At 41.6% G+C, this 26,124-nt stretch overlaps 1 protein-coding gene across 2 annotated transcripts in view; it reads right to left on the reverse strand.

Moving 5' to 3' along the window:
- LOC117047269 (glypican-5-like) overlaps window positions 1–26,124 on the reverse strand; it is a 374,186-nt gene that overhangs the window by 315,390 nt on the left and 32,672 nt on the right. For both annotated transcript variants that reach the window (XM_033150213.1, XM_033150212.1), the window contains exon 2: window positions 22,521–22,682. In XM_033150213.1, the coding sequence (XP_033006104.1) occupies window positions 22,521–22,682 (162 nt within the window). The remainder of the gene's footprint in view (window positions 1–22,520; window positions 22,683–26,124) is intronic.

Raw genomic sequence — 26,124 nt, forward strand, 5'->3', positions numbered from 1 at the left:
TTTTATTGGTTTTTTATATTAAATTTTGGAAATGTACATCCAGTGTTTAAATTTTGGTAGGGCTGTAAGCTATAGCTTGTTCGTTGTTGTTGTTCAGTCGTTCAGTCGTGTCCGACTCTTCGTGACCCCATGGACCAGAGCATGCCAGGCACGCCTATCCTCCACTGCCTCCCGCAGTTTGGCCAAACTCATGCCAGTCGCTTCGAGAACACTGTCCAACCATCTCATCCTCTGTCGTCCCCTTCTCATTGTGCCCTCCATCTTTCCCAACATCAGGGTCTTTTCCAGGGAGTCTTCCCTTCTCATGAGGTGGCCAAAGTACTGGAGCCTCAACTTCAGGATCTGTCCTTCCAGTGAGCACTCAGGGCTGATTTCTTTGAGAATGGATAGGTTTGATCTTCTTGCAGTCCATGGGACTCTCAAGAGTCTCCTCCAGCACCATAATTCAAAAGCATCAATTCTTCGGCGATCAGCCTTCTTGATGGTCCAGCTCTCACTTCCGTACATTACTACTGGGAAAACCATAGCTTTAACTATACGGACCTTTGTTGGCAAGGTGATGTCTTTGCTTTTTAAGATGCTGTCTAGGTTTGTCATTGCTTTTCTCCCAAGAAGCAGGCGTCTTCTAATTTCGTGACTGCTGTCACCATCTGCAGTGATCATGGAACCCAAGAAAGTGAAATCTCTCACTGCCTCCATTTCTTCCCCTTCTATTTGCCAGGAGGTGATGGAACCAGTGACCATGATCTTAGTTTTTTTGATGTTGAGCTTCAGACCATATTTTGCGCTCTCCTCTTTCACCCTCATTAAAAGGTTCTTTAATTCCTCCTCACTTTCTGCCATCAAGGTAGTATCATCAGCGTATCTGAGGTTGTTGATATTTTTTCCGGCAATCTTAATTCCTGTTTGGGATTCATCCAGTCCAGCCTTTCGCATGATGAATTCTGCATATAAGTTAAATAAGCAGGGAGACAATATACAGCCTTGTCGTACTCCTTTCCCAATTTTGAACCAATCAGTTATTCCATATCCCGTTCTTACTGTAGCTTCGTGTCCCACATAGAGATTTCTCAGGAGACAAATGAGGTGATCCGGCACTCCCATTTCTTTAAGAACTTGCCATAGTTTGCTGTGGTCGACACAGTCAAATGCTTTGGCGTAGTCAATGAAGCAGAAGTAGATGTTTTTCTGGAACTCTCTAGCTTTCTCCATAATCCAGCGCATGTTTGCAATTTGGTCTCTGGTTCCTCTGCCCCTTCGAAATCCAGCTTGCACTTCTGGGAGTTCTCGGTCCACATACTGCTTAAGCCTGCCTTGTAGAATTTTAAGCATAACCTTGCTAGCGTGTGAAATGAGTGCAATTGTGCAGTAGCTTGTTTAGCTTATACATAAACCCAGCAATGATCCAGCCCCACCTGGTTGAGGCAGGTACAAATGGTGCAGGGTGACATAGTTGAAGAGAAAGAGGATGACGGACCAAATTCTGCTGAGGCTTCCTATGATTGTATCCAGCATTGTAAGCAGGAGAAGGTCTGGTGAGGGAATTATTTCTTTGCAATTGTTCCTTTGGGGTTTTTTTTTTGGGGGGGGGTAGGGGGTTGTAATAATAATAATAATAATAATAATAATAATAATAAATGTTCATAATGCCCAGATATCTTGCAGTCATATTGTATGCAATTGTCTTACTGTCCCCCCTCTGCCCTTTAAAATCTAAATTAGTGACTAATAATAATAATAATTTATTATTTATACCCTGCCCATCTGACTGAGTTTCCCCAGCCACTCTGGGCAACAGAACAACAACAACAACAACAACAACAACAATGCGATAAAACATCAAACTTTAAAAACTTCCCTAAACAGGACTGCCTTCAGATGTCTTCTAAAAGTCAGATCATTGTTTATTTTCTTGACATCTGATGGGAGGATGTTCCTCAGGGTGGGCGCCACTACCAAGAAGGCCCTCTGCCTGGTGCCCTGTAGCCTCACTTCTTGCAGGGAGGTAACTGCCAAAAGGCCCTCGGAGGGTTTTTATTACTTTGTAAGAAAGGACGCGGGTAGCGCTGTGGGTTAAGCCACAGAGCCTAGGGCTTGCCTATCAGAAGGTCGGTGGTTTGAATCCCCGCGACGGGGTGAGTTCCCATTGCTCGGTCCCTGCTCCTGCCAACCTTGCAGTTCGAAAGCACAAAGTGCAAGTAGATAAAAAGGTACCGCTCCGGTGGGAAGGTAAACAGCATTCCGTGCGCTGCTTTGGTTCACCCGAAGCGGCTTAGTCATGCTGGCCATGTGACCCGGAAGCTGTACGCCGGCTCCCTCGGCCAATAAAGCGAGATGAGCGCCGCAACCCCAGAGCCGTCCACGACTGAACCTAACAGTCAGGGGTCCCTTTACATTTAAGAAGTTTTACCGTTTGAGGGGTTTCTTTGTTGCTGTTTGAGGAGGTTTTCCTATATTGAGTACCAAAGAGCCTTTAAAGAACCTGTAGTGTTAACTGGCAAAACAGAAGTATTAAAAGAACTGTTTTAGAATTTCTTGAAATATCACAGCCTGTACTTATTTGTATAATATTAAATACTTCTGTCCAGAATGCATTTTTAATGAATCAAAAAGATATTGTTTTTATTATTTATTAAATATGTATAATGCCTTTCATATGACAAACACAGGGTGTTAAATATGTATTAAATCTGCACTAATTCTGTTGGACTTCCAACAATGCCTGTTCCAGCCCCAAAAATCAACTAATGTAGAGGTAAGTGCCACTGGAGTATTGTTTTAAGCTAATTCTCTTTCAGGTTCACACTAATAAACATTTTGTTCTATCTTATTGCTGATCTTTATAAGCCTCTCTCGGAAACCTCCTTTGGCTGAAGAGCAAGGTAAGAGCACTTTAAATGAATACATGGAATTATACTCAGACGCTTTTGTCTAATTATGTAATCAAATAAATTGAAGCAGTACGATTCATTAACTTAAAGCTCTTCTAGCTTATTGTTAGGAACTATATAAAAGAATCTTATTTGGCAGGGATGCCATTTAACTATAGCTGGGAGAAGCCATGGATGTCCCTGCAGTAATTATTGCTAAAATGTTTAATGTGATACAAGAAACAAAGCTTTCTGCTAACAATTTTTTAAAAGGTTATGATTTAAATATCAACATTTTTAACACTCCGATAGTCATTATGAGCTATAACCACCCCCAACAAATGTTCTTATTTATTTTTCAACTTAATCTTGAATATATTCAAGGCTTTGAGTTTTTCTAGGAATCTTGCTCACTCCATGGTATTCCTGTCCCAAATTTAGCTTAATACTCTATGTCACTTTCTTTCTTTCAGGTCTTACCACCAGCTGCAGCCAAGGAAGTAATCCAGTCAACAAAGTAACTTCCTAGCTCTTGGACTTCCTCCACCAAGTAGCAGACAGTTAAAGGTCTATGGTCCCTCATCCTCCAGAAAGGCTCCAAGCGATGGCTGAAATCTGAAATGGGGAACCTCTTCTCCTTGGGGATATTCCCCATGTGATTTAGAACAGATGTGGGGGACTTTGGCCCCCCCAAAGGTTAGTGAACTACAACACCCATCAGCTCTAGCAAGCACATTATGGGATGTTGGGGGTTGTAGTACAGCAACTTCTAGAGGGCCAAAGGTCCCCCCCCCCAGCCCTGATTTAGAAGCAGGGCTTTGCAGGACTCTATGAGGATCTATGTTCCAGGCTTTGCCCTCCAACTTATGGAGGGTGGCAGGGATTGAAACACAGGAGGGTGAAGCTTGCTACTCTTGTTCCCCCCAAATCCACTCATGAGGAGCACACTTGAATAGGGCTAATGAGGATTTAGAAAGCAGGATAATCTCAAGAGGCTTTATTATCCTCCAAAATGTTCAACTCAGTTCTGTGCCTCCTAACGCAGGAATAAGCTTCGCTGACACAACACACCTTACTTCTGGGTCAAGACATTTGGATTGTTTTATCAGTAGCCATTATGTTAATTTTGTTGCTTACACGTACACAGAATGCAACTTATAATGTTGCGGTATAGCCACTAAACTGTTCCACATAGCTTAAGACTTAGTGCATAGTAATAATTGGAAGTTTATAAGGGCTGCCCTTACATCGGGGACAGAAAACCTCTGGTTTTCCCAGCTGTTTCTCCAGATATTGTTGGACTATAGCATGCCTGGTTAATGGCCAGTGGTGATGGGAGCTGCAACCCAGCAGCACCTTGAGGCCTCAGGTACACCACCCCTGCAGAACATCTCTCTACCTGATTACATAACCTGGCAGATTGAATAATGGCCAGTCTCCAACAATGGTTTCCCACAATTCTGTGAAATAAAAGTGTGAAGAATGAGAAGTTGCTGGATGAGCAGCATGTGAGCATCACCATAGAAGGGGTGTTTCTAGGACTAAGGTGAATGGATGCTGAATGTTGTTTAAGTAATCGTGTTACACCTATAGTACTAAATTGTGGTTTTTGTATGTTATTATATTTTTGTTTTGTAATGTCATTATGAAATTATTATCATGTTATTGTTTTGCAATGGTATGAAACTGTTTTAGTAGTGTTTGAAATGTTGCAAGCCTCTTTCAGCAGTGTGTGTGTGTTTGTGAAAACATTTCCACTTTTTTTGGGGGGGGGACAAAAAAGAAAATGTATGAATGAGAATATGAAATCATCTGGGCTGTCCATAGATCATATACTCCTTTAACAGCCATAGGTAAAGGTAAAGGGACCCCTGACCATTAGGTCCAGTCGTGGATGAATCTGGGGTTGCGGCGCTCATCTCATTTATTGGATGAGGGAGCTGGTGTACAGCTTCTGGGTCATGTGGCCAGCATGACTAAGCCGCTTCTGGCGAACCAGAGCAGCACACGGAAACGCCGTTTACCTTCCCGCCAGATTGGTACCTATTTATCTACTTGCACTTTGATGTGCTTTCGAACTGCTAGGTTGGCAGGAGCAGGGACCAAACAACAGGAGCTCACCCCATCGTGGGGATTCGAACCGCCGACCTTCCGATCAGCAAGCCCTAGGCTCTGTGGTTTACACCACAGTGCCACCCACGTTAACAGCCATAGCTCCCCCCAAAGAATCTTGGGAACTGCAGTTTATTAAGGGTACTGAGAGTTGTTAGAAGAATGTGCAAAGATATGAGCCCATGTGAGAGCTGGAAGAGGACACACCTTCCTCTGTAGGGGATGAAAGTTTAGATATAATGGTAAGAGAGGATTTTGCAGTTTCTGTTTCTTCTTTCTTCAGTTTCTTGCTTTATTTCTTGTAGATTAGTTTGTACTTTTTATTGTATCGTGATGAACTACAACACCCTCACAGAGAACCTTCACAGAGTGGCAATCTCTAGCACCTTTAAACTATGGTTCCCAGGATTCCTTGGGGAAAGCTATGCCTTTTAAAGTGGCATAAAATGCCTTAAATGTGTGATGTGGATGTGACCTATGTCAGTTATTTCACAGCTGGAAGGCAGGCAAAACCTTATGATTAATGTTTGATACAGAACACTGCTTTTCTCTTGCGTTCAATATTTTTGGTGAAATGCTTTCTATTCCCCATTTACCTTAAAGAAACCCCACAACTTTGTGTCTGTAAGGCAGAGACCAGCGGCACAAGGAAAGATAATTAAATCCTCTGCTTAATTTTTCGAAAAAGAAGTATTAAAAGAAAGTATTATTCTTGCAATCCCCCCCCCCTAAAAAACCCAAGCTTCTACATTAGAACTGATGTAGCTAAATGTGAGGGTGGGGGATGTGGGAGGTTGTAAAGGCCTGACAAACACATTCATCTATTTATTTTGCAACATATTAAATTGTGTCAGTGAAGTGAAAAGTAATGGCATCCACCCACACCAGCCCTTCAATGCTTAGTTCATTACCTATGGCTACCTTTATTGAGCTAGCCAACAACAATAATAATCTTCTGCTGATATATTAAATGGTGCATCTAGAAATGGCCAGAGGGGACAGGCTGCAATTTCATGAAAATAATAAAGTCCTAACCAAATTTACCAATTATCTATCTTTCTTTTGGATGTGGAGACAAGGTCAATAATATACTTGAGGGTATATCTTAAGTGTACTTTATCTATTTTTACAAATGCCATATATTTTATAAAGTCTTGCTTCTATTGTGCCTCTTTTTTTCTTATTCATTTTGCTGAGGTACCAATATCTGTTAAAAGAAATATGAAATCTTCCTTTGTGGAAAATATACTAACCTTAAGGGGCTGAAGGAGCCCGTGGCTCCAAATGCTGCAGACAAGCAACCATTTTCCATGCATCCCTTAACTGCCATAGCAAGTTTCACCTAAAGCCATTTTTGAAGCAAATTTGGATGTTCTAACATGGACGAACCATCCAAGAAATTCGAAGCGAAACAAAATGGGTTTCAGAAATCAGTAAAAACAAAAAAGAAAAAAGAAATTCGGGAAGGTTGAAAACTTTCAAGGTGCCTTACGAAACAGCCCATTGGTCATCTAGCTCACAATTGCCAACAGAGCTCTCCAGGGTTTCACCCAATAGGATTTTCTTTCAGCCCTATCTGGAGTGCTGGGGATTGGATTTGAGTTCTTGTGCTCTACTGCTGAGCTATAGCCCGTTAGTATTGGGCTGCTGCATCTGAAGAAAACTTACTGCATAAAGAGCACTTTCTTATTTTTACTGTGCATAAATTCTTTTTATTTTTGGTGGTAAGGAAGACTCAACTAAAAAAAACTACTCTTTAGAATTCTGCCAGTCAGCCAAAATAGGTAGTTTGACAAGTTAAGTGATGCAACTCAATCAACCACAGATGAAATGGACTGGCCAGTTACTCCCTTCCAGACTTCGCCGCCTTATCCTCATGGGACAAAGACAAAATTTGTGACTGGATTCTTGCTAAAGATGCTGCCCTCGATCTAGAACTATCTAACGCAGCCCGACTCTCCACATGGTTTCCTCGCGTAAAGGTAGTTAGATCTCTGGCCCACTATTTGAGTGATCTGATAAATCCTATGCTAAGAAGGGCCTTCACACTAGCCCGATTTCATGCCATCCCCACAGCATTCTTACAGGGTGTATTTTCCAAACCTCCTCTGGAACTTTGACTCTGTCCATGCAACAAGGGAAAGATAGAGGACCTTATTCATTTTTTCTTTTACTGCCCAATATATGTCTCAGTAAGACCCAGGTTTTTCCTTTTAATCCCACCGATCATCGCCCGGGACGATGACCGCATGAAGTACTTACTGGCGGATGCCAACCCACTGATATCACATGGAGTGGCCATCTACATATTACAGGCCCTGAAACTCAGGGCCACCTTTTTGGCTAACTTACCTCAGCCCTAGTCCTATGTAACTTCCTGACATAGACACAGTCGACATGCCCTGTTATTGCTCTTTATCTCATCTGTATTACTCAGCATGATTTTCCACGTAATGTTCTAACTGTATTCATAGTATTCTATATATAATCACGACATATCACTGCCTGGTCTCTCACAATGTGCTATGGCCATATGGCTAATGCAATAAATAAATTGTTGTCGTTGTTGACTGGCCAGCAGGCAGCTTGCAGTGAACTACGTAACTGGGAAATAACGGGGTGGTATCCACAGAGATATAACCAATTAGATGAAATGCAATTACGATTTAATGAGGTATTCTTTCACATTTAAGAATCCATATTAGATTTACAATGTGGTCACTTAGGAAAGCCAATGAGCCTGTAATGCCCCCTTTGAGCATGATTTATGCCACATATCTGCTTCACAAAATTGTGGAAGTCGAGCTTTCATCTCTAAGATGTTGTTTAGCATCTTAAAGATGATAAAGTCCCTGGAGTATAAAATGTGTCTACAATTATGTGAATATTTGGGCTGCCTCTTCTGTTGTTTTTTATTTTAAAAACACAAAAGTCTAGGAACAGAATATTATGCATGTTGTAATTGACCCATTTTTGTGAAATCAAACTGACTACTGCTATAATCAGATTTAATTGTTGGAATCCATTAAATTATAAACCTTTACATATGTCTGTACTGCATGAAGGATAAGGATAGCAACTCATCTTAGTGGCCTTCTTTTTCATATATTTCTACATTGGCAGTGCCTTTCCATCTACTGTATATTTTTTCAGCCAAGTCCATGACACTGCAAATAATGCAATGTGTATGAACCCTGGGAGCAACTGAGCGCCTTTGAAAAACTTAGATGCTGGAATGCACAAATGGTAACAGATGACCCATTGGGGAAACACTGGCATATGCTCATAGAGGAACATGCAACAACTAACCTTGGGGTTTCAGATTTCTGTGACACCAAAATTTGACACACACATCTCTTGCCTTCCATTCGACGCAATTGTTGGGGTACCTCCAAGACTCCATGCCCTGTGCAACCAATCTGGTCGTGCCACCCTAAATCTGCCACTGAACTAACCATTCTGCTACATTTTGTTTCTATGTTGCTGTGTCAACCCGCAAAGCTATTTTACTCATTGCCCACTATTTTGTGCAAATCAAGACCTTAAATCATAGTACATTGTGTGATTCAAGTATGTGAAGAAATATTCTTTCTTTCTTTCTTGTCCACTGCTGTAACCTGTGGCACACAATGGTCTCCAGTAAAGTTCCCCAAGGGTCAGTTCTCTGAACACACGTAAAATATTAGTTCATGAGTACATGTGTAGCAAAGCTGGTAACAGGAGAGGGTGGTTTAAATCAGGAAAATGGCACAGGAAAGGGTTGAACCTCCTCTCCCAGTGTTACCAGCCTCATCTGAGCCACATGACTACTTGGATTTTTCTCAAAACAAACAAAAACATGCAGGAATACCTGCATCTTAAGATGTAATTAGATGATAACTTTATATTTACATGTTTGCCTTAAGATGTAATTAGATGATCATTTTATATTTACATGTTTGCAACTTCTGCACTCAAAACATGGTGTGATTTCCATGGTCCTGTAAGCTCTGAAGATTCTGTGGCTTCCATGGCCAACATACTTTCAGTAATCTACCTTACTCAAAGTATAGGGAGCTCTAGCTCTTAATTTGTGTATTTTGTTTTAGAGACTGATTGTAAAATGAAACAATATTAACAACAGGAAATTGTCATGAAATTGAAGTCCATGCTTTTGATAGGCCTGTGACCGCAAGAACATTTTGCAGTTACAAAGTGCTACCAACAACAGAGCTAAATCTGTATTTCTGCATCTTAAAACTACTGCTTCCCCTCCCTTCTAATCCCTAGTATAAGAACTTGGGGAAACACCCGTGGTAAGCTCAGTAGAGCAATATGAAGAGATGAAGCACACTGCTTGACTTTTGGATCAAGGATTTCTATCCTGATTAATATGGAAAGGTCAGTCTTAATTTAAACCTCGGCAAACCGCACATGAGCCTTCTGTCAATGAACTGCATTTCATAGCAACCCCAAAATAATCTTATTTGCACAGCCAAGAGGATAGCTGATATCATTTTAGGCGTTCCGAGGTCAAGTGTGCTCAGGATGCAGACCGAAGCAGAAGCTTAACAGGCCATTTGTTCATAAAGGAATACTAACATTTACTAATACTGCCTGGCGTATCTTAAGAATTCTCTTTATTTCTACATGTTAAAGATATTAAAGAGGTCAGAACTACAGGAAAAGCTAGACAAAAAAAAACACCCCAATTTGATAGGCAGCTGAAGTAAAGGGTTTAATTTACAGAGATAGATCAAGCTGGTTCCACCAAAATAAAGAGTTTAGGGAATACTAGCAAAGCCTAAGTGTCCAAATACATTGTTTGGAGTTATACCAACAAGGATTTATAGTAGGGATGATGGGATCATGAAACTAAAACAATCAGATCTTTTTTAAAAAAATCTAATGCGGGTGGGGAGTGCTGTAATAAGAGCTGAAGTTTTTTATTTTATTTTAAGCCAATTCAGTTTACCGCTCCTTTAAAAGCTTGGGCACAACTAAGCCAAAGTTAAGCAGTTCAAAAATGGATTTCAGTGGCAGAATTAAGCATGCACAGACCAGTGAATGAGAGTTTAAAGTGGCTAGTTTTGCCTGGATGGTGCCTTTTATCCTAATTAGAGTTTGATTTTATATATAAACTTCCTATGTATTTAGCACATCCATAAAAATATGCAGGAGCCGACAAACAAGGAAATTTTAACAAAAAAGCAAAATGATAGACTTCAGTCTAAGGAATTGTAACAGGTCTGCCAAATTCTACAAAAGATTCTACAGAAACTCATTTATTGCAAGATCCCTCCACTCTTTCCCTTGAGTGATATTGCCCAGTGTATCAGAATTACATTATTTCCTAACGTGATTCATTAAACTGATGTATCAGTTCACTGCAGTGAAGTTTTAGTATATCCTAGATATCCTTTCCACATAACCAAACCTTAACCAAAGCAGCAGCAGACAAGGCAATTCTTCCCTGGGTCATGCTCCTCAGGTGGAAAGACAAATCATCTTCACCCACTTTGCCTGCTGCTCAATCTCCAGTCTCCAGGTGCTAGGAGAACCCCCCGGAGTCTTTTCCGACAATGGAAAGAGATACTGCAGGGTATAATAAAGTAAAAGGAGAACTGAATGCAGCAATGGGACAGCTTAGATGCTTGGTTTAAAATTAGATACCTAAAAAAACCAAAACGTTTTTAGTAAGTTGCTGACAAGTAATTCACTAATTAATTCTTTTTAAATCTTCAAGCATAATATCTAACACAACTGCAGAAATACGCATAGGCTGCCAACATTTTTGCTCCTGGATTCCACACCTGCAAGCACCCTTAGGGCACAAGCACAGTCTTTCTAGAAGCTTGCTCATCACACTGAGCTTCCAAGTCAGATGGAAGTCCATTTTCAACATCTACTTCAGAACGTCACAACACAGCTCAACCCACCTCTCTTAGGTATGGTTCATTTATAATAATCTTCTACACTCCGTTTTCAATATTTCAGGGAAACAAAAGTTCCAAATAAAGATCCAGGCAACACTTGAAGATATTTACTAGTCTTTTCCCACATTTAATATATTAATGACTTCTGCTTTTGGGGTCAATACAGTGGTACCTCGGGTTACAAACTTAATACATTCTGGAGGTCCGTTCTTAACCTGAAACTGTTGTTAACCTGAGGTACCACTTTAGCTAATGGGGGCCTCCAGCTGCCGCCGTACTGCTGCCGCATGATTTCTGTTCTCATTGTGAGGTAAAGTTCTTAACCCGAGGTACCGGTACTACTTCCGGGTTAGCGGAGTCTGTAACCCAAAGTGTTTGTAACCCAAGGTACCACTGCACTCTCAATTAGAAACAGGAAGTTGCTTTACACAGAGCCATACCAGTTGTCCACCAAGCTTAGTACTGTCTGCATCAGGCGTAATGGATACAATTCTCTTCCAATGTTGTTGGGACCACAAATGCCATCATTCCTAAATATTATCAATGCTGGCTGGGGCTGAAGGGGGTTCAACAAAATCTGAAGGTTGCCCCTTGGCCACACCTGGTTTACACTGTTTTGCAGCAACTCTCCAGGGTTTCAAACAGGAGTCCATCGCTGTCTAGAGATAGTAGGGATTGAACTGGAGACCATCTGCATGCAGATCATCTGCTCTGGGACTGAACTATGGGCCTTCCAAGGAAAAAAACAGTCTTGCATAGGATTTTGTGGCAGTTGTCCCCCACCCGTATCTCAAGCTTTGTCTGTTCCAATGTGGGGTTGTTGTTTTTTACTTTGGAAGAGGAGTGGCAGTTGAATTCCCAAGCCTCCCCACAAAGCGTGTTCTCCCATCAAAGAGAGCACGGGTTGCAGAAGGGTTAAAGGAGCAGCTCCAAGTTAATGGGAGGGGGTTTTGGGCTGGCCACAGCTAGGATTGGTTAAGGCAAGTTGCTGGGGAGTTTAGCATGTTGCTAGTTGGTTGATTGACAGTTCTTGCCTTTATAACCTAAGTTTGTGAAACTTTGGTTTCACTTTTGCGGTGTGCAACGGATCTCGGTCTGGTGTGGCGCTGCAGAAGGAGCTTCAGAGCAAGACGGTTGTATTGCTTTGTTTCTTGGCTTGGGCCTCGAATTCAACTTCTCCCTTCTGCCCTTTCCTTCGCTTGCCTTAACGGTAGCTGAGTGAAGGAGAATATCCTCTTCACCCCATTCCCGCCTTCAAGGTGGTGCAAGGGCGAATAAAGTAAGGCACATCCATGAACAAATATCAACTTTAAAGGACACTCAACTTTCCCCTAAATGCACCCTGAGAAAACGTATAGAGACAAAGCTAATTCAAAATTAAGCTGGAGAGGGCTCAGCAATTGCAATCTCTATGTGAGGAAGCATTTGTGCCAAAGGCCACAGGCCAGACTCAATAAGTCAATATGAAGAAGAGCTATACTTAGTAGGATTACACATGCGAAAAGGCGGGCTGTAACCAATTCTCTGAGCAAGAGACCTAGCATTTAGGAATCATGACAACCTATTTTGAAACAGCAGTTTTACCTCTCAATCATCACACAGCAAGTAATAGAAACCACAGCTGAGATCTCTCGGCTTTTAAATAGCTCATTGATTTTGGATTGAATCCATTCACAGCACTGTGCTTGAACCTCATTTTGTAATTAACTACAAACCGGGATGGATACTTTCAATCAAAGCCTGTGTGGCTTTCAGCACGTCATTGCAAATCAGCATTGCTAATCAAACCTTCCCCTGTGTATCCCAGACATTTCTCTGAAGTTGTTTGTATGAGCATAATCGGAGTGAGGTTACATATAAACCCCTGTATAAACCTATAAGATCACTTATATTATCTGACAAAATTCTACTCATGGAACTGCACCCTACAGAATATCACAGGATGGTGACCCTCAAAATGGGAATTTTCTGCTTTTGCTCCTTTGTTATTGAATGCTCCCCTCCCTACTATATGTAAAACAGATTCAGATGTATTGTAAAAACTTACTTTGTCCATGCTTTCCTTGATTCATAAGAACAGACCCAGCTTATGTCTGAATCCCCTTGATCCTTTCCACATGTAGTGCTAGTAAGCCAGGTGTCCCCCATCTTACATTTGTGCATCTGGTTCTTCCTGCCTAAGTGTAGTACCTTACATTTGTACCCACTGAAATTCATTTTGTTACTTTGGGCCCAGTTCTCCAATCTGTTAAGGTCATCTTGAATCATGATTCTGTCTTCTCTGGCATTAGCAATCCCTCCCAGTTTGGTGTCATCTGCAGTTCTGATGAACATCCATCCCCTCAATTCCTTCATCCAAGTCGTTTATTAAAACAATGAACAACAATGGGCCCAGAACAGAACCCTTGAGCACCCCACTTGTCCATTTTTCCCAGGATGATGAGAAACCATTAGTTGTCCTCCAAATAATTCTGGGGAACATTTGTTAAGGGTGTTGAGCTTTGATAGGAGACCTCTATTTCCTTCACAGAGCTACAGTTCCCAGAGTTCCCTGTGAAAAGGGCTTGATTGTTAAACCACAGTGCTTTGAACGTGTGGCCAATGAAAAAACCACTTAACTAGACCATGCCTGGGGAAGCAGAAATAGTGTTGACAAAATTGGTTTTAAAACTAAAAAACATTCAGCAATTATAATGTTTGTGGTAAGGGACAGGCATCATATGCTGTGGGCTCACAATATCAGTATGTAGCAATTCTAGTGGAAGGATATTGTGTGGGGTGGAATACAATGTGATCTACTGAAGAGGCAGCAGGGGATCTCTGGTTACTCACACTTTTGCTTTTTTATATATTGATTTATTTTCCTACCTGACAAGTCCGTTTATGCCGTGAACTACAACATCTCAGCCTTCTGAATAGATGGGTGCATGTTTGCTGGCACTCATTTGAAGTCATGGCTGGCCAATGACAGACTAGGATACTGTCAGGAATCATTCACCAGTGGAATTCCTTCAATTGTTAGAATGAAGTGTGCATTCACACACAGACACACACTCCATTTGTTCCCTTCGATGCAATTTGGAGGACTGTGTGGAGGAATCAGAACAATATGAAGCACCAGCAAGCAGTGCCAACAATTCATTTCCTTGCTTGTCAAGAGAAATGACAAGGATTCTGCGACAGGGCTACATCGCTCTTTACTCCCCCAAATAGGGAAGAAAAAGAATCCAGAATTATAAGCAGGGTCTGGCTTAGGCTTGCAAAAAGCTCAGAAATTGTTTCAGGCATTGTGTGTTTTATACCACACCAGTTCAATCATCATCACTAGGAAGCTTATAATTCCTCCATCCTTTAAGAACAAATGAACCAGAAGAGAAATGCTCCAAATCAAATCAAAATCCAATTTGTCTCAAACAGTTGAGTTTAAAGCAAACCATTTCCTCACATCCCCTAATACCTGCTAATTCACTGACTGAAGCCTGGGATAGGTTTCAAAGAACCATGTCCTGCCTATCCCTAGAGAAAACGGCAGCAGAATGAATAAATTACCAGCATTTGGATTCTCATTACCTTAAATTACCCTCAGCGTAAAAATGACAGGAGGAAAGCCAGCTCTCTCTCTCTCTCTCTCGTTTCGTACGCAGCACCTGTTACCACTTCATTCAAAGTGTTCGGAGGGAAGACTCCTCTTTAGTTTCTGTAAGCGGCAAAGCTTTGCGAAATGGTTTATCTCCACATGTATGCCATTTGAACCCATCAAGAATAAATCAAAATTTACTTCGTTCTTGGGAATTTCCCTCTGGAGGAAAGACAGCAAGCGGGACTGAAGGCCGTGTTGCAGTCAGGTGCCGCCCGTGAGGCTGGTGCAGTGTTGCCCATGGCCGCCCTAACCCTAACCTTGGAAGTCCGTTCGACTTCCAAAACATTCGGAAACCAAAGCACAGCTTCTGATTGGCTGCAGGAAGGTCCTGCAGCCAACCAGAAGCCCCGTCAGACGTTCGGGTTCCAAAGAACGTTTGCAAACCAGAACACTCACTTCCAGGTTTGCAGCGTCCGGGAGCCAAAATGTCTGAGTACCAAGGTGTCCAGGATCCAAGATAACGACTGTACAAGAAAAGCTGTATTCATTCTACACAGCTAAGGTACATTCTACACAGCTAAGATCATGGCCACTGGTGCCATCACCTCCTGGCAAATAGAAGGGGAAGAAAAGGAGGCAGTGAGAGATTTTACTTTCTTGGGTTCCATGATCACTGCAGGTGGTGACAGCAGTCACGAAATTAGAAGATGCCTGCTTCTTGGGAGAAAAGCAATGACAAACCTAGACAGCATCTTAAAAAGCAGAGACATCACCTTGCTGACAAAGATCCATATACTTAAAGCTATGGTTTTCCCAGTAGTAATGTATGAAAGTGAGAGCTGGATCATAAAGAAGGCTGATCGCCGAAGAATTTATGCTTTTGAATTATGGTGCTGGAGGAGACTCTTGAGAGTCCCATGGACTGCAAGAAGATCAAACTTATCCATCCTTAAGGAAATCAGGCCTGAGTGCTCACTAGAAGAACAGATCCTGAAGCTGAGGCTCCAATACTTTGGCCACCTCATGAGAAGAGAAGACTTTCTGGAAAAGAACCTGATGTTGGGAAAGATGGAGGGCACAAGGAGAAGGGGACGACAGAGGATAAGATGGTTTGACAGTGTTCTCGAAACGACTGGCATGAGTTTGGCCAAACTGCAGGAGGCAGTGGCGGATAGGCGTGCCTGGCATGCTCTGGTCCATGGGGTCACGAAGAGTCGGACACAACTAAATGACTAAACAACAACAACAACAAGGTACAATTGCTCTTAAAGGAGCAGAAGGCTTTTTCAGCTGAAGAGGAGGGGAAAAGAGCAGTTCATAAATGCCCTGTGTCAAACAAGTAGTAATAATAAGAATAAGAATAAACCGCCACAAATTATTATAAGGAATAGTCCTCCCCTTCATAAATCCTCCTATCCAAGGCAACCAGGCAAGTGAGTGGAAACTAGAGGGGACCCCCAAACTGAATAAATGAAATAACATCCCTTAAGCAAAAAGGAATACAGTTTCATCTTTCGACTTGAGTTCTGACAATATTAACATGCACCTCTGGCATTGTGAAGTGGCGCCACTTTTAGGAGCAGGACTTCCCAGTTAAAATCTATGTTTCCCATTAAAGACTATAAAGAAACTTGGAATAGGAGTTTTCTTTTTTCTTTTTTACACAGAACTACTTGTCACATTTCAGATCTTCCCTTGACAACCGAGCCTCCCGGTATGCTCCTGCCTCTTCATTGCAGATGAGAAGCATCGGAATTTAGGAGAAATTTCACCAGCCTCTCCTGCTGCTGTTCCCACCCCCAACCCCCTCCTTTGTGACTTGGTGACTGCAAGGGAAGAAGGGGAGGGAAACTGGGAACAGAGAAGGGTGGAGGGCTGGCAGTGAGCCATCGCAAGCTGAGCTGAAAGCTCACAGGGTGGTTTTACTCACCTTGCAATGACTTGGAATTTCTGAACCGGGGGAATACTGTATTATTATTTTTATTTAGAAAAAGCCTGCAAAATAGGCTGCCACTGCTAGTAATGTACATCTGCTGTTTTGAAGATATTGATAATGAACCCAAATAGATGGGAGTGATGCTGTTGCTGGCGTAAGTCCTCTTCCCTGTATCAAGAGGTGTACATCAGCAAGCAGCATCCCCCTTCACTGTTAAAGGCAGTTGACACAGCAACTAGTAAAAGCAAGTCAAAACTAAAAATATCTTTAGAATGCAACTGATTTATTAAGTGTGCGCCCCAGCAATGGTTTGCTAATATTGCAAATCTTTTTATTAAAACAGAGAATTCGGCGGCAGCACTAAGCCTAACCACATGTATGAAATGGGCAGGATGCCAAGAACAACAATATCTATGTGCAGATGTGATGAATTTAATGTAGCCTTATATACTAATCATTATATGTGAATCTGGCAGCTGCTAAAATTATCCCATTTCAGCCCTAATGGCAAGACTATTGAAATAACCTCTAAAATATAGCTTAAAAACTAAGTCCTTATAGGTGAAAGCATTAAAAAACGTGTTTGTAAGTCCGCATTTTTCTAAGGAAAGTATTATGTCAAACTATTTTAATAGAGGTCGGCTGGCAATTGCACTTTCCTTTAAGGTTTGTAAGCCGGTACCCAAGTCTTTCAATTAACACTCTTACAGCACAGTCCTTAAAGCACTACCTTTCATTCATTTCAGCAGGACAGAAGAGTATTGCAAGAATCAACTTTTTGGTCAACTGCCTTTAACAGGATTGAACCATCCCACAGAGAGGAGGATATCCCTTTCTTTGTTTATTTAAAATTGGAATTCTCAAGATGCTGAGCACAGAGCTCATATTGGATTCAAAAGCTGCAGCCAAATTAAGCCAAGGTTATGCACCAGTGAAAATCCCAATGTCAAATTAATGCTTGCCTTCAGAATTCTGTAATCTTGGGCAATGTTTCAGCTTTATTTTTGGATGCACACTGTGCAGGCTTAGCTATCTTTCACAAGGCAGATTGTTCTGACTGTTTAACTCATTGAGAGATTTCATTATTTGGCTTTTTAGCCAACTCGTTTAATCTCCTTGTGCTTGGGCTGCATACACACAATACATTTAAAGCACAAAGGGTCCTGGGAACTGCAGCTCACCCTTAACAAACTACAGTTCCTGTGCTCCTTTGGGAGAAGTCACATGCTTTAAATGTATGGTGTGTATATAGCCCAAGGAAGTTAATAACAACATGCACTGAGAACACAAAACACAAGTTGGCAAGAGCACACAGTTCACCACTAAAGGAACTGTCCCTTTCCAAATCATTAAAAAATAAAGCAAGGAGCTACCTCTGTCCAAAGATATTCTGGCCTGGGCTTTGTTGGACTGACATCAAATGGGTAGGAAGTATCCACTGAAACTATATTATTGCCCTTGGCATCCAGTGGTTGTGCCTTCCTGTTGCAGATCTCTTCCCATGTCTTTGGATAAGCCAGTCCAGTGTTTTTCAACCTTTTTTGGGCAAAGGCAAACTTGTTTCATGAAAAAAATCACGAGGCACACCACCCATTAGAAAATGTTAAAAAATTTAACTCTGTGCCTATATTGACTATATATAAAGTAATTCTCTTGAATTTTTCAATTTTTCCCACGGCACACCAGGCAACATCTCGCGGCACACTAGTGTGCCGCGGAACAGTGGTTGAAAAACACTGAGCCAGTCACATTGACTGAATATCAAAGGGAGGGACACTCTAGCTTGACCAGATCAGACCAGGCTTTGTTGGTGCTTGTATTTCAATTCAAAGTCATGCTTTTTAAGATGGCCTTTGGGGTACTATGATTATTTGAGGTTTTAGGGCAGGGTTAGAGAAACACTATCCACAGGCCAAATTCTGTCTGCCAGGCCTCTCTACTCAGCCCACAAGGCCATTTTTCCTAAACCACAAAATCATATGTGGCATCAGGTATGGGGCAGGTATTGAGCTCCTGGCTATATTTTAGGAAACGGTGATTTTTAATTCTTGAATGGTGCGCTGGGTGTGACAGAAAATCTCTATATAAAAAAATAAATCTTTAGGTAAAGGTAAAGGGACCCCTGACCGTAAGGTCCAGTCGCGGACGACTCTGGGGTTGTGGCGCTCATCTCGCTTTACTGGCTGAGGGGGCTGGCATACAGCTTCCGGGTCATGTGGCCAGCATGACTAAGCCGCTTCTGGTGAACCAGAGCAGTGCACGGAAACACTGTTTACCTTCCCGCCGGAGCGGTACCTTTTTATCTACTTGCACTTTGACGTGCTTTCGAACTGCTAGGTTGGCAGGAGCAGGGACCGAGCAACGGGAGCTCACCCCATCGTGGGGATTCGAACCGCCGACCTTCTGATCGGCAAGCCCTAGGCTCTGTGGTTTAGACCACAGCGCCACCCACGTCCCTTCAAATCTTTAGGTAGTTCAGCTTAAAATCTACCAGGCTGCATTTTTTAAAGTGATATTATTATCCAACTGAAGACCATAAAACAACACTGAACAAATTTGGCAGGTTTTGTTTTGTTTTTTAAAAGTGCTGCAGTAGAACATTACTTTTAATGAGAATATTTGTATCTATAGAATGTTAGAAGCCAAAAAGAAAAGAAAGAAATCGAAGAGTGGCTCATTTGTTGCTGAAAATATTGCATATTGTTCAGATGTTGAATTGAATAATTTGATATTCAGCCCATTCTTCAATGGTTCCAAGCAGCAGAAGTGAATGAGGCTTATGTCCTCCGACCAGTCTGAGGCACGCAGCCTTTAATGTTTTATAATGATACCATGCAACAATAAACCAAACTCAATGCAGGGAAAACTATTCCAGGATAATAATAAAAAACCCACCAAAAGGAACCCCTGCTTGAGCAACAGAATGTTTATACAGTGTCATCTGAAGAAAAGATTTAGAGAGGCTTTTGAAACCTCACACAAACCAAAACGAACAAATGAGCCTTTGAGGCTTTTAAGAAGTCCAAGCTGAAAATTCTGTCATGTTCTCACCTAAGGTGGACAAAGCAAGTTTATAACCACTCACAATACAATAATTTAGGTAGCCATTTCTGGAAACGCTTGTAAATCCAAGCTACTTTGAAATGTCTAATGACTGATTTCACTCAGTCAAGCAATAAAGCGGCTTGGCTGACCTCAGGGCCTGACAGGTTAATCTATTCTGACCTTTGCTTTATTCTATAATGATGCTGAAAGATCACTTGAATAACTCACTGTCATTCAACAATGGCTCCATATTTTCCCTTCGGCACAGCAGAGGGCTCAAATGTGACTTGGTGCCAGATTTTCAAAACTGTGTGGGATACTAAGGCCTTTTCCTTCAAGACTCTGAAATAAAACAAATTGGTCCCCCACCCTTTCTCCTGTCACAGTATCCAACGACAAAAGCACATTTCTGCCATTCAAGTAGAAATGCTATTATAAAATATACTATTAACGCTGGAGAAAAACAGGACAGAGGGAGCTGTTGCCTCAGTCACGTCCATCTTGCCTTACATAGCTTCACACCGGCATTTCTTAATTTCCAGCATTGGTAAGGAAATATTAGAACATATATTTGTGCAAATCGGGCCAGGGGGTAGGGGTGAACATTGCTGCACTGTTAGTTTATGTAGAAAAAGAGGTGTACAAATCCTTTTTTTTAATGGCTAAAATGCACACAAATACACACACACACAAAACCATCATTAAAAACCAAGATAACACCAACAAAACATTTAAAAACAAAATACTTAAAACTATATCATGTGTTTGGATAGGCTGGATGAAACAGACATTATTTAAGCTCATCAAGTATCCAAAACAGTAAAGTGAACGTGTGTGCCTAATGTCAATAGGCAATGAGTACCAGAGCAGGTACTACTGCATTAAAAGGAATGACTCCTTGAAAATGGTTCTCTAAGATCCTGCTTCCTAAGCCTCCTGTCTTGGACAGATTGGTGCACCTCATATATGGATGCACTTCTGTCCAAAAGTCAACTACCAGGTAAACTGAATGTGAATTAAGTTCCGAGCACCACCCTCATATTCACCACAACTTTCCTCTACCACCTTCTCTTTCTATAAGGTATAGTGCCCTGAGCCAGATTTCTGGTAGATATTTCTAAACTCCCATTGGTACAGATACTATGTAACTGAATATCTACCCACCTCAATTGTAGCCAGCCAGGAGGCATGTGTGCATGGTATAACATTATATTAATTATATTATATTATATTATATTATATTATATTATATTATATTATACTATAAACAATATATTAAAGCAGAAATAATAAAAGGTTTTACAGTGGTACCTTGGTTCTCAAACACCAAAAACCCAGAAGTAAGTGTTCCAGTTTTCGAATGTTTTTCAGAAGGTGAACGTCCAATGCGGCTGTCGACTATTGTTTCCGGGGCACCTACAACAATCAGGAGCTGCGCCTTGGTTTTCAAACATTCCACAAGTCAAACGGACTTCCAGAATGGATTAGGTTTGGTGCTTTTGTTTTTGCTATTTATTCTGCATTTTTGTTTTTGAGGCTTTTTTGATTAATTTGTTTTTGTGACTGTGTGGAACCCAGTTCAGCTACTGATTGATTGATTGTGTGACTGCGGAAATGGATAAAAGCCCCCCATCCAAACAATGACTATCATCAGTGCAGGTAAGAAAAGAAAACCTAATTTTAATTTTTATCATTTACAATACTGTCTTATTTATTTTATAGTACAGTACATTGACTATTGCTTTCATTTTATGGATCAATGGTCTCGTTAGATAGTAAAATGCATGTTAAATTGCTCTTTTAGGGGATGTTTTTAAAAGTCTGGAACGGATTAATCCATTTTGCATTACTTTCTATGGGAAAGTGCGCCTTGGTTTTGGAACGCTTTGGTTTTGGAACGGACATCTGGAACGGATTAAGTTTGAGAACCAAGGTACCACTGTATTATCACTCAGAGTACAGAAACATATGGCTTTAGTTTTGCACTTTCTTCTTAGCTACTTTGGTTCATATAAACAATAACTAAGAACAATGCTGACCCTACTCTATCCAACTAACCCTGCCACTGTCCAACCATACTTTTCATAGAATCATAGAGTTGGAAGAGACCACAAGGGCCATCCAGTCCAACCCCCTGCCAAGCAGGAAACACCATCAAAGCATTCCTGACAGATGGCTGTCAAGCCTCCGCTTAAAGACCTCCAAAGAAGGAGACTCCACCACACTCCTTGGCAGCAAATTCCACTGTCGAACAGCTCTTACTGTCAGGAAGTTCTTCCTAATGTTTAGGTGGAATCTTCTTTCTTGTAATTTGAATCCATTGCCCCGTGTCCGCTTCTCTGGAGCAGCAGAAAACAACCTTTCTCCCTCCTCTATATGACATTTCTCCCTCCTCTATATGACATCCTTTTATATATTTGAACATATATATTTCCCCCCAACCCCGACGGCTCATAACTTTCAACTGATCCTCTTAACTGTCTCCCACCAGTATTCAAAATCCTTTTCAAAGTTTTACCCAATCGCCACTCATGTCTAACACCCCTAGCACACACACTCCTCCCAACCACTTACCCCAATTCACATACAGTGGTACCTTGGTTCTCGAATTCTACAAGAACGTTTTGGAAGTCCGTTTGACTTCCGAAACATTTGAAAACCAAGGTATGGCTTCCAATTGGCTGCAGGAGCTTCCTGCACTCAAGCGGAAGCCGTGTAGGACATTCGGTTTCCGAAAAATGTTTGAAAACCCAAACACTTACTTCCGGGTTTTTGGCGTTTGGGAGCTAAAACGTACAAGTACCAAGGCGTTCAAGAACAAAGCTACGACTGTATTATACTTACCTACATTCAACACATATTATTCTATTGTTATTACATATACACAGCATCACAGTGTTGCTTTCATATCCTGATTGTAAGCTTCCTAGAAGTATGTGGCTGGCCGTGGCTGGAACTTGGCTGCCTGACTAGATGGTCCATCGGTCGAGCCAGCAGGCATGTTCTTATGCATTTATTGGCACAGGGAAGAAGTTGCTTCACAGTTTTCTTAATATTCCTACCTTGGAAAGCTGTGATGTGACCGACAATCATATATTTCAGTTCAAAATTTAGAGTCTGGATGTTCTCCATCCTTTCTCTCCGAACTGCTGCTTGATAGCTTTCTTCCATCTTTCTAGTGCAACATGTTTGCACTTTGTGCTGGCAGATCTGTAAGTTGGAATCTGTTGCAAGAAAAGAATAAATTAAAAACAAACATCCACAGTGAGAGCATCGACAAACAGCGCCAAAGATACTTCTAACAAGCAAAGTGATCCAGTTCATAAGGAGTAAAATGCCGAGCCTTTCTGTACACTTCAAGGGCTCAGCGTCTGAGTGCATTATGACTGCATCAACTAAATTAAGGAAACACCATAATATCCAGGATTACATATACTGCAGCCTCTATTCAAAAAGGAGCCTAATTCAGGCACATCATTTGTAGGTGTATCCCAACGAGCTGTTGATTGAGCATCCATCCTGATTTGCTTGCAGTAAGATTAGATTACTTTGACAATTTAATGAGCTTTCATTGCGGTTTGCTTGGAGGTGAGGAGGTTAGATGGAAGTGTTATTCTTTCTGTCCAGTGGTACATAAAGGAAGTGCTATTCTTTCTGTCCAGTGGTACCAACTTGAATAAAATATTTGGGGGGCATATAAGCCCCACTCTGCATAATTGATCACAAGGCACGATGCACACACACCATTTGAATGGCAATGCCCATGAACTTTTTGGGGGGCGGTGTCAATTATTTTATTGGGGGACCGAAGAAGAAGAAGAAGAAGAAGAAGAAGAAGAAGAAGAAGAAGAAGAAGAAGAAGAGTTTGGATTTGATATCCCGCTTTATCACTACCATAAGGAGTCTCAAAGCGGCTAACAATCTCCTTTCCCTTCCTCCCCCACAACAAACACTCTGTGAGGTGAGTGGGGCTGAGAGACTTCAGAGAGAAGTGTGACTAGCCCAAGGTCACCCAGCAGCTGCATGTGGAGGAGCGGGGAAGCGAACCCGGTTCACCAGATTACAAGTCCACTGCTCTTAACCACTACACCACGCTGGCTCTCCATAGGGACTTCAGCAACTAGGAGCTGGCTCCTAAGTTTCTATCTGTTGCTTCTTTCATAAGTGAAGTTACTAGCTTGACAATACAGGCCTATTTCTGCCAAAGAATCTTAAATCCATATCCACATATGAGTAGGGTTAATGAAATATATTTTTATTTTCCTGCTTCAGAAATCACTATATGTCCCAGGTTAAAAGCTTATATTCGAACCCCCTGTCTATGCCCATTCTATAATTTTGGCTTGGGATTTCTGCAGGTGTTATTACCTACAAATCATACACAGGGTTTGATGGAAATATTTATCTTCAGGAAAATGATTAATCTTCATAGCAAAACAGAAGAAACAGCCACAGAGACCTTAGCAGCCATTGGTGGCCAAGATTCTTTGCCCCATTAGTTTTCTGAACAAACACACAGACGGTTGAAGAGAATGTCTGCAGATCTAGGGCCAAAAGGCTGCAAAGATTGTTCCTAAACAGAAACAGCACAAATCCTCTGAATGCCAAAAGAACACCATGCAGAACACAAAGTATTTAAAGCAAAACATAAAGCAAGTCGCAGTCTCACTAGGAAGCCTTTATGTTGGTATGAGCATCATACTGTGAGCTCTGATATTTCATTTTTCTCAATACTAGCTTTGGGATGGAATCTTTAATTACCACAAAAAAACCACACCACCCTAATCTAAGTTTTGGTACTCAACTTTGGCTGCTGAGAATAGTTAATGCAGCTTTGTAAAGTCCCAAAATCTTAAATAACTCTAAAGAGAGCATTAAAAAATTCACGCTAGCTGATCTTAATGCAAAGCATACCCCCATCAAATAGGCATGGGGAGGGGGGGGACTCAGTAAGAGCTCAGACAGTGTGGCAACTTAATGGCACACTGCATTGCAGCACCAAAGGAATGCATACCAGATTTCAGAGGGTGCATCTGCACGCCAGCTTTCCAGGCTGATGGGTCAGTGCCATTTAATGACCCACCTTCTTGCAGATGCCCCCTTTATGGGGCCCAATGAAACTATCCAAACAGCAGTCCTGCTAACCTGAAGAAGAAATTTGGCAACAGTAATCTTCCCTCAGACAGACACTCATTTCATGAGGCAACAGATTCCACACAGAATCTCAAAACACACAACGATGCTGAAGTCAGATAACCAAAGTCAGCCACAGCTGGGATCCAAAGCCACTCAATATGGAACTTGTTTGAAAAACCAACTTAATGCATGCAGTATTTTTTTAAAAAAAAAAATAATAATACACTTTTATTGGAAATACCACTGAAAAATGATATTACAATCTTTGAGTCACACCACATAAAAAACCAAGTGGAACTTCAGAGTTATAAATAATTCTATTCCCCAATAGTTGCAGATCAGACAGACAACAAGAATTCCCCAGGAAATCAAGTTAAAGTTTACTGGATAATTATAAGCACACATGGTGGAGTCTTATGCCCTGTAACAGAAAAAGAACCAAAGGCCTCGTGGCCCTTTCAAGGAGGAAGAACACAGTGTGTAAATGAAACCAACATCATTTTAAGTGGTGCTTTTTTCTATAAAAAATGTTTAGGAGTACTCTCATTTTCCTACTCATTTTGCAATACTGCCCCACAATGAGGCCAAACTTAGATTCACAAAATGTTTAGGGGTATGCGTACCCCTGCATCCCCCCAGAAAAAAGCACTGCATTTAAGCTAGTGCAGTATTCTCAGTGCTGACTGGTTGCAGCTCTCTATGGTTTCACTCAAGATCCTTTATCAGCTCTTCCTGGGCATTGGGGGGGGGGGGAATGATAAGCAATGGTGACTTCCCTCCTTCCCAACTGGGTCCTACTGTATCTGGGACCTAGAAGAAGCAGCAGGAAGGGGAAACCATGGAGCAAGAGAACCATTTCAGCAGTTCAGGCATGGTGTGGGGAGGCTGCCACTAGGACTGCACACTCAGAACAATGTTGGGCCTCCTTTAACAACTCCCTCCTCTCAGCTGCAATGGTACTTAAGATTTTCAGCCCCGGTAGGGTGAAAAACAAGAAATCAGCCCTGAGTGCTCACTGGAAGGGCAGATCCTGAAGTTGAGACTCCAGTACTTTGGCCATCTCATGAGAAGAGAAGACTCCCTAGAAAAGACCCTGATGCTGGGAAAGATTGAGGGCACAAGGAGAAGGGGATGACAGAGGATGAGATGGTTGGACAGTGTTCTCGAAGTGACTGGCATGAGTTTGGCCAAACTGCGGGAGGCAGTGGAGGATAGGGGTGCCTGGCGTGCTCTGGTCCATGGGGTCACGTAGAGTCGGACACGACTGAATGAATGAACAACAGCAACAAAGGGCGAAAAACAAGAGCTAGCAGAGAAGAATGTGAAGAGTTTCTTAAACAAGAAAAGTATATCTGGTAGCCTGTAGCATTTCCTATAAGTGTTTAGGAAATTCTAACGGATAGTAAACTGAACATGAGTCAACAATATGACGTCATGGCCCAAGGCCAAGTTTCGGCTGTAACCACAGTTAACAGTACATAAGTAAGACTTTGAAAGATCACTCAGTGCTACTGGTATGCATTTATTTTC

Source organism: Lacerta agilis, chromosome 5, assembly GCF_009819535.1.
Source record: "Lacerta agilis isolate rLacAgi1 chromosome 5, rLacAgi1.pri, whole genome shotgun sequence".
In the NCBI taxonomy this organism is placed as follows: Eukaryota; Metazoa; Chordata; class Lepidosauria; order Squamata; family Lacertidae; genus Lacerta; species Lacerta agilis.